Source organism: Ictidomys tridecemlineatus, chromosome 7, assembly GCF_052094955.1.
Source record: "Ictidomys tridecemlineatus isolate mIctTri1 chromosome 7, mIctTri1.hap1, whole genome shotgun sequence".
NCBI lineage: Eukaryota > Metazoa > Chordata > Mammalia > Rodentia > Sciuridae > Ictidomys > Ictidomys tridecemlineatus.
Window position 1 is genome coordinate 2,506,770 of NC_135483.1, and position 8,771 is coordinate 2,515,540.

Sequence of the window (8,771 nt, forward strand, 5' to 3'; positions counted from 1 at the left end):
GCAGTGACATCACAGCCGCGGACCACAGCCACCAACGAACAGCCCTGCATGAAATCCCTCTGCCCCCTCTGCTGTCAAGAGAACTCAGGGAGGAGGGAGGAGGGACGAGGGAAGAGGGACCCAGCACCTGCTCCACCCCAGCACCGCAGCCCCCTCCCGAGCAGCGAGCAATCGCTGGGCTGAAAGGAGCAGTCTCTCCCACCCTCTCCCGGGCGGCCCCGGAGGCTCAGGGAGGCCGGAGCAGAGACGAGGCCACAGTGTGCTAGGCGGGCAGGCAGGGCTTGCTCCTGGTCACAGTGTCATGCTCAGCTGGAAAGGTGGCCATGGGCCCAGGCTCAGCAGCAGAGAGCCCACCAGGGTTCTTCTGCCTTGAGGCTCCAGGGCCAGCGCCCCCAGGATGCCTCCTCTCGCCTAAGCCTCAGGAGTGCCCAGCCCGGGCAGCACCTTGGCCTTTTTCCCAGCCTGGGCCTACCTGTGGACTGCCCATCTGCAGGCTGTTACCCAGGAGAGCCCACACAGGATGTCACTCGCTGCCCTCCTCCTCCATTCTCCCTCCTGCTGGCCTTGGCCTCCCTCCTGCCTGCCTTCCGTCTTGGTCCCTCTCTGCAGAGCCTGCTCCCTCCGTCCCTCCTTCCTGTGGCATCTCCCCTCTGTCTCTCCTGTCCCTTCTCTTAATCACTTTTATTTTGAAAACCCATCACTTTTATTTTGAAATACTTTGGCTCGGGAAGCTACACACTAGTATGGAAGAGCTGTGTCCCCTGCCCTGGTCTCCCAGGGCCGCCCCCACCTCAGCTCACAGGCACCCGGGACCCAGTGACGGGCCCGCTGCCTTCACCTGCGGTGGCATGAGTGTGTGTGTGTGTGTGTGGACGTGTCTGTAGTACATCTGAGTGAGTCTTGATGCGTGTCTGTGTGTAACCACGTGCGATTTGTCTCTGTGTCTCTGAGCATCGTGCTGTGTGTCTGTGTCTCTCTGGGTAGGTGTGTATCTGTGTGTGTGTGTGTGTGCGTGTGTGTGTGTGTGTGCGCACATTCACGTATCTGTGTCTGTCTACGCATGTCTACATGTATGCCCGTTTACCTGTGGGTCTGTATCAAGAGTGTGACTCTATGTGTGCCTGTCACCCTGTGTGAGTGTGTGCACATGGCTCTGTGGCTGTCCCCACACACTTTGGTGCACTGGGAAGTGGGGTGTGGGGCTGCTGTCCCTCCCAGGCCCCACATGCCGCCCCCTGTTGCACTCATGCCCGTTTGGTCCCTGGCCCAGCGGTCACTCTGCTGTTCTCATCTCTGTGGTCTGCCCTTGGAGAAGGTTCCGTCAGTGGCTCATGGGCCATACCCTTGGCCTTGGCTCCTTCCCCACTTGGCCTGGAGCCTGAGCCGAGCCAGGCTGCCATGGCACCAGCCCTCTCCTTTCACATAGAAGGGTATCTGTGGCTGGGAGGTGGCAAAAACTTTCATTGCATATGCCAGAAACGCCCAAGCAATGGCCTTGGGGGCAGCTCAAGTGCAGGATTCTGGAGGGAGCCAGGGACAGCCTGGGAGATGATTTCCAGGGGGTGGCAGGGTCAGGGCAGCATGCAGAGTGGGGCATTCAGGGCCCATCTATTGGGGATGCTGCAGGCTTACACCTCCTGGGCCCAGCCCAGCTGTGGCTGTGGGTGCCACACTGCCCTGGGCCGGCCTCCTGGGGAGTGGTCACCTGTGGCTCCAGCATCTCCAGTCTCAGAAGGCCGAGCTCTGCCAGCCAGCCTGCCCCTGCTCTTGGAGTCTGCACGATTTGCAGAGGCTCCGGCTTCATGCAGCCAGGACGAGCTCCTGCAGGTGGGCACACAGGGAGCAGGAGGCCTGGAGTGCGAGGTGGCAGGAGGCAGTGGAGGGGCAGCAGCTGGGCCAGGGGTGCCCGGGGCCAGAAACCAGCCAGAGGAAGGCAGAGGGAGGAGCTGACTGGACTCTGGGGGCGGCTGGGAGCTGCCGAGAATGAGCCCCTGGTGGTCTCCCATGCTCCATTCCAGAAGCCGAGAGGACAAAGAGCGGCTGCAGATCACGGAAATTAAAGTGTTCAGAGGAGCGAGGAAGACAGCAGGCCAGCAGCCGCCCGCAGATGCCCATGTTGCGGGCTTCTGTCCACCTGAAAGCCAGTCCTGCCAGAGAGCGGCTGTGATCCAAGAGGGAAACGGAGCCAGAGCCCACAGTGGAGCTGCTCGGTCAGGGCAGCCTGTGAGCCTTCTGACCCTGTCTGACCCCAGCCCTTTCCTGGCCAGCCTCCTCTCTGAGCCTCCAGGCTGGGCCTCCGTTCCCCAGTTGCAGAATGGGGTGACCACGTGGGCAGCATCATACACACAGCTGAGCACTGCAGCTTGAGTCTGCCCGCCCTGCTGATGCCAGCCAGAGCTGCTGCTGGGCTGCCCGGCAGCGCCAAGGCCCTGGGACCCACCTCCAGACGGCGCCGGGCTCCAGTCTGTTTGCTCAACAGAGAGCCTGGCAGGCACAGTTCCCCTGGTTCCAGCCCCTTTTTGAACCAGATTCATTTGATTTCTCATCTTTATTTTGGCAGGAAAAAAATGTAATTTCTAATTTAAAAATGTAGAAAGCATCCTCCTCGTCAACATGCGCCCAGCTCAGATGGTGTTTGGGAAATTAGTTGTGTCACTCACCAGCACCGGGCCCAGCAGTGGGGATGGCCTCTCCCTCCTTGCACCCCGTCACCCCCTGCTGGCCTCCTGGGGCAGCGCTGGGACCCGTGGGCTGAGGGGAGCACCTGGAGGTGCCAGGGAGCCTGGCGGACACCGGCAGGACCTGGGTGTGGGGCAGATCCCCCTCTGTGAGCTCACCCCTCTGCCATCCAGATGGCATCTCCGGGGACAAGACGTGATGCCGCGGAGGCTCACAAGAGGAGTCGGGGCGACCGTGGAAGAGTGCAAGCCCAACCCAGGCCATCAGAGCAGCCTAGCTTTGCCCCGGGTGCACACACAGGCTGTGAACTTGGAGCAGCCTAGCTTTGCCCGGGTGCACACACAGGCTGTGAACTTGGAGCAGCCTAGCTTTGCCCCGGGTGCACACACAGGCTGTGAACTTGGAGAAGCTGTGGGCCTCCCTGGCCTTGGTCTCCCGTCTGCAGAAGGGCTGGGCCTCCCATGGCCACCACAGGCAGGGAGGACAAGTGCCTTGCCAGCAGGGGTCAGTGGGTGGCTCACACACCACGCCTGGAGCAGGAAGGGCACCCACGGGTTATTAAGGAGCTCCTGGGGGGTGGAAGACGTCCCGTGGGATCTACTTTTTCCCTCGTGGGAAAGACAGAGGCCGTGGAGGCTGAACTCTTCCCCTGACACCCCAGGTGGGTTCTACGGGAGGGGCTGCCCAGGTCCAGGCCGGCTTCCTCTCCCCACCCCCCAGCAACCCTGCAGGGGCTCTGCTCCCACAGCAGGGTGGAGGCAGAGGTGTCTGGCCTGGGCCCTCTTCCTGTCCATCACCTCCTCTCCACCCACAGTTGGGGAGACTGTCCCAAGGCCTCAGGTGTCCACACCGCTCAGGTTTCCTGTTCCAAGTGGCAGAAACACAAGGTTCGTGACCCGAGTCAGGAGAGGATGCCCTGGCTCACTGTTCCCGGGAAAGACACCCATCAGGCCCACGGAGGTCCACGGCCTGCTGGTCTAAGGCTGCGTGCTGGGTGCCTGCTGAGGGCCAGGTGCTGTTCCAGGCCCTGCCAAAGAGGTGACAACGAGAAGAAACCAAAGGAAATGCCCGGAGGTGACTGGCGTCCACGCTACAGTGCAGGGGAGCAATGGAGCTGGGAGGGCCCGGGAGCCCTCCCCAAGAGAACGAGGGGCCTCTGAGCACCACCCTTGGGCTGCCGTGTGCCCTGGGTCCCTCCTGACCCCGGCATTCTCACCTGGAGAGAAAGGCGGGCTGCGCTCACCCCGACTCCCCCACCAGCCCGGAGCCAGACTGCCGTTAACAGAGCCCAGGGCAGCACTCTGGTTGGCCCAGGTCGGGCTGGGCAGCTGCCCCTCACCAATCAGCTGAGTCGCAGGCAGGGCCGAGGGGACTGGCAGCTCCCACACTCACAGGCTGGAGGGGGACGGAGGACCCAGGCTCCTGGAGTCAGAAGTGGGGGGTCTCAACAGCCTCAGGACTCGAGGCCTCTCCACCTCCCTGTCAGCACCGCTGCCCTGAGAGGTGGCCACCTTCTCCTTGCCCTGTGCCCAGCACAAGGTACAAGCAACTCTCCACCTTCCGTCCTATTTGAAGCACCTCTTGGCCCCCTCGGTGCCAGGATCCACCTCTGTGTCCTCCAAGACAGGGCTCTGGGCTCTTCGCCCTGCCCTATCTTCGAGCCCCTGAGGACCGCTGGCCCCCACCAGAGCAGCTGTGGTGGCTCTGGATGGAGATTGGAGGTGCCACCATTTTTGTGCAGTGACCTTGACACCTTCCTACTCTCCGGTAGCCTCGGCTTCCTGTCGTCAAGTTGGGCTGCCGCCTGGGACAAAGCACATGGCCCAGGCCTGAAGGGCCTGCCTTCTGGCTGGTACAGCAGGTAGATGGCCGTGAGGAGCCTGTGGCTGGAGAGGTCGCCTCCCACAGATGGGCGCTGTCCTGGAGGCCAGGGGCTGAGGTCCAGCTCCTCCCTGGGGGAAGCCCACCGGCCTGCAGGGCTGGGCCTGGGCAGGGGGGCTGAGGATACAGGCCCAGGACGGGCGGGCGCAGTCCTGCCAGGGATTCCCTGCAGCAGACCCTCCCTGTGGGGCCCACACGCAGGCCGGGGCGCAGAGGGAAGCCCTGGGTGTGTGATTTGCCACCCTCCGGGGACTACCGGCCTTACCTGCTGGTCTGGACTTCCCAGGGGAGAAGGCGCTCCCCCGGGCGGTCTGGAGAGGAGCCCAGGAGAACCCACCTCGTGCCACTTTCTTACAGGTCGTGCGTCACGCGGCCGTGGAACCCTAAGGCCATCCTGAGCACCAGCGCGGGAGGCAGAATCAGTGAGTAGGTCAGAGTCCCCAGGACCCACGGGCTGGGGCCAGCATGAGATCAAATCTGGGGTCAAATGTCCTCACTGGGACACTGTCACCATCATAAGCCACCAGCAGCCGTGGCGCCAGGGCGTCCTGGTTACTTCAGGCAGATACCTGTGTCTGTCCACTGGCGGCTCCATCCCGGCCTCTTGTGTCACCCGGGCACTCACTCCGAGGGGTCCAGCCTCTGTCAAGGACGGTGAGCACCCGCTGAGCAGAGTGGCAGTGACCCCCTGGTCCCCAGTGTCTCCCTGCGCGGCTGAGCCTCCAAGGATTCTCCATTCCTATAGCACCCACCCTGACCACAGGGCGCTGGAGGGAACCCATCCCACATGGACGCCCAGGGCCACTGTCGCATGTGATCATGGCCAGGTGTCAAGCGCGTCTCCTCCTGGGTTTGCCACCAAGGGGACTCCTGTGTGAGGCTTGCTGAAGGTGGCCCCTGTGCCTGCCAGCCATGGCGCTGCCCACCCTCGGGTCATGCACAGGAGTCTGGTGAGCTGGAGACACACTGGCCAGGAGGAAGGAACTGCGAGTGTGGACACCCTGCCCTTTGTCAAGCACTGATAAAGGTTTCCCCGTCCCTCCACATGGTCACCCGTGTGCCAGGCAGGGAGCTGGCAACCATGTCGTGGTAACTCTAAGACTTAGATGCCTCCCCTGCTTCCGTTTTCTGGTTCATCCTCTAACACGCACGTCTGCTGTCCAGGGCTTGCTGCTTGAGGAAGGCCAGACCCTGGCCAGGAAGGTAGACCCGAGACGGCGGCCGCCCTGGTAGAGGGCTTGGCCAGAGCAGCCGCAGCCGTGAGTACAGAAGGCCCAAGGCCTGTCTCCACGGCAGGCGGCCGCTAACCCGAGCAGGAAGCTGTTCCAAACAGCGTGTGGCTGAGGGTGGCACAGGTCACCAGGTCCCCTGCTGGCCACTTGCCCCCAGGGAAGGAGGGTGACGTCTAAAGTTAAAGTAAGTACCTGGAGTCAGAGGAGGGCCGCCGCTGATGCTCAAGGGAGGCTCGGCCATGGCCTCAGTCAGTACCAGTGGCCAGCGCAGCCCCCGGGGCAGGCAGGACGTTCCCAGGGTCAGGGGCATCTCACCTGCTCTCCATCAGGGCCAGGGTGCTGGCTTCTTGGCTGTCCCAAGTCAGGAAGGACCGTGCCTTGTAGGTGCAGGACAGCTGGGGACGGGCCACAGGGGGCTGAGTGGGAGAAATGGGCAGAAGCTGGATTAGGGGCCAGCATGCACCCGAGCCTCCACCCTGCACGGGAATCAGTGGAAATGAATTGAAGGAATTGAATTTCGTCAGATTGAAGGAAGGAAATCAAATTGAAAGGAGGGAATCCAATAGAGAGGGATTAAAACGAGTTGAAAAGTGAAGATCTCGGGGGTTGGTCTGGGTTCTGGGCTGAGCGGCAGGGAGGGCTGGGGGGATGTGGGGGCATGACCGGACCCGAGTGGGGACAGGAGGCTGGGGGTGCCCACCAAACTCTGCTGCTCAAGTGCACTTGTGCTCTGGGCTTAGTAGAGCCTTTATGAAGCACCTATGGCATGCGGGCCCTGGGCTGTAACCTGAGTCAGACCTGGTGGTGCCCCAGGGCCTGAGGCACAGTAGCCTGTTAGTGCCCAGGTGCCAAGGTTGGAACCTTAAACGTGAAGCCTGGGAGTCTGCCCAGGGCTCTGCTCCTTGGAGGAGGGGTCTGCCTCTGGCCTTCCTGGGCTGTAACCACCTGGTAAGGTGCGAATCTAAGCTGAGGCCACAGGACAGAGCCGGGCAAGCTGTGGGCCTGGGCCTGGGCCCCCCGCCCTCATGGGGAGGGCACAACAGTAGCTTCCTGAGGCGAGCCCAGGACGGCACGAAGGGCAGCAACAGGGCCGTGCCCTCCGCAGCCCAGCACTGGCCAGTCGCTGGGTCTTTCTTTTAAGCCCCCAGAGACATGGGGTTTTCAGAAGCTACTTGGGGAGCCCTGACCATCTTTCCGCCTCCTAGAGGTGCGGCCAGGAGACTTCCCTCTTCCTCCTCCTCAGCCCCTCTGCTCCTGAGCCCTGCAGGAGAGCCCCGCCCAGCCTTCCCAGCACCCCGCGTCCTCCTCCCCCCAGGGCTCTGAGTCTCCACACCTCCTCCAGGCAGTCCTCCTGCGCCTGACACTGTCCCCTCTGCTCTAGCCACTTGTCAACCCCGATGCTTTCTCCGCTCCTGGGCCAGCATCCTGCAGAGCCGGGTCCTGCGCAGGTCACCACACCTGGGAGTCAGGGATGGCCTTTCTCTCTGGGCCTTTCGCCCCGGGGTTGTCCAGGACTCCCTTAGACAGCAGCTCGGAGGACAGCTGGGCGGCAGAGCGTCTGGGAGAGGAGAATCCACCAGGCACCTCGGCCGGGAAGACGCCTGCCGCTCCTGTGATTCTGAACCTCTTCTCTGTTGTTTTTCCCCAACTTGTGTCAGGTTCAAGGATTTTTAGTCAATTAGTCTACGAACACCTCAGCCTGTTGACGTATTTCTAATCAGCATTTAGCGCACGTGGGGACCGTTCCACGCTCCTCCGCTCTGCCCACACGCCCTGGCACCTGCCTTGCCTAGGGGCTTTTCCTTTTTTCCTTTCTCTTCATCTGTTCTCTATTTTGCTCGGCAGGGGGGAGGGGGGAGGGGGGAGGGGGGAGGGGGGAGGGGGGAGGGGGGAGGGGGGAGGGCGGCAGGGGGGAGGGCGGCAGGGGGGAGGGCGGCAGGGGGGAGGGCGGCAGGGGGGAGGGCAAGACCCACACAGAACGCCAGCAGCCCTGCAGAGGGACCCTGCCCTGTGGCCACCACTTGCCCTCCTGGAGGCTGTACCCGCCCCGTATCCCGTCCTCCCACGTGCTAGCTGTGACCCAGGTGAGCCCTTCACCACTGTGAGCCTCGGTTTCCTTATCTTTATGATGAGGATGGTAATGCGCACCTGCCCTGTGGACTCAGTGAGTGGCTTCACTGAGTGATATGCAGAAAGCCCTCGGTGCCTGGCCACCCCTCGGTACGGTGGCCGGTACCCACAGTTCCAACGAGAGCGGATCCTGCATTACTAATTGGCTCACACCACTCTCTTTATGGGCAAAGTACACCCCCCAAATAAAATTGGGAAAAGACAAGAAGAAATGAGCAAGTCCTGGGCAGCCCTGCCCACCTCTGGAGCCTGAGTCCTGAGCTCCCTCCAGGCAGGAGGACGTCTCGCCCCACCGTCCTTGTGACCTCTCCTGTCTTAAAACTCTGAACCTCACCTCTGTGCATTTCCAGGACTCTAGAGGAAGTCTTCTAAGCCCTTTATTTAATAAAGCGATCCAGCCTTGTCTGTCACATCTGCTGCGGTTTGTTTTCAGGTCATTATTCCTGGCCTTCTCGTGTGCTGGTTTAATTCTGACATGCAGAAGATTTTCATTTTTATGCAGCCAAGCCTGTCCATATTTTCTCTCCTGATTCCTTGTATTAGTTCTAAACTTAGGCAATCTTCCCTCTCCCGAGGCATGATGAATATTAAACTCTACTTAATTCTCACTTTTCTGTGCCCTGATTTTTTTTTAAATATACTTGACGCTGATCCCAGTGGAGTTGGGTTGGTGGAGAGAGGGTGGCGGGCGGCGGAGCCTTCCCAGGCGGAGGGCCTCCTCACATGCCGCCTGGAACTGAGCCCCCAGCCGGGCACCTGACAGCGCCCCGCCCTGGCCACCAAGACAGTGGCCTCCAGCGCTGCCTCTCCCACCCCTGGCCCTGGCCAGAGTGAGCTCCTGGGCTACAG

General features: G+C 61.8%; 1 protein-coding gene and 1 long non-coding RNA gene across 9 annotated transcripts in view; both read left to right on the top strand.

The window, feature by feature from the left end:
* The window catches only part of LOC144365380 (uncharacterized), a 12,236-nt gene extending 4,747 nt beyond the window's left edge, over positions 1-7,489 (top strand). For 4 of the 8 annotated variants that reach the window (XR_013423732.1, XR_013423731.1, XR_013423733.1 and 1 more), the window contains 3 exons: positions 1,627-1,827; positions 2,019-4,540; positions 4,918-7,489. Coding sequence is in view for 1 of the 8 variants with exons in the window: in XM_078016614.1 (XP_077872740.1) it covers positions 2,614-3,660 (1,047 nt within the window). In the remaining 7 variants the exon portion in view is untranslated. Of the gene's footprint in view, positions 1-1,626; positions 1,828-2,018 lie in introns of all 8 variants that reach the window. The other 4 variants (XR_013423736.1, XR_013423737.1, XR_013423734.1 and 1 more) reach the window with 4 other exon arrangements.
* Positions 7,490-7,744: 255 nt separating this feature from the next.
* On the top strand, positions 7,745-8,332 carry LOC144365274 (uncharacterized). Its single transcript, XR_013423576.1, has 2 exons — positions 7,745-7,876; positions 8,096-8,332. It is a non-coding gene; the product is annotated as an uncharacterized LOC144365274 (long non-coding RNA).
* The last annotated feature ends 439 nt before the right edge of the window (positions 8,333-8,771 follow it).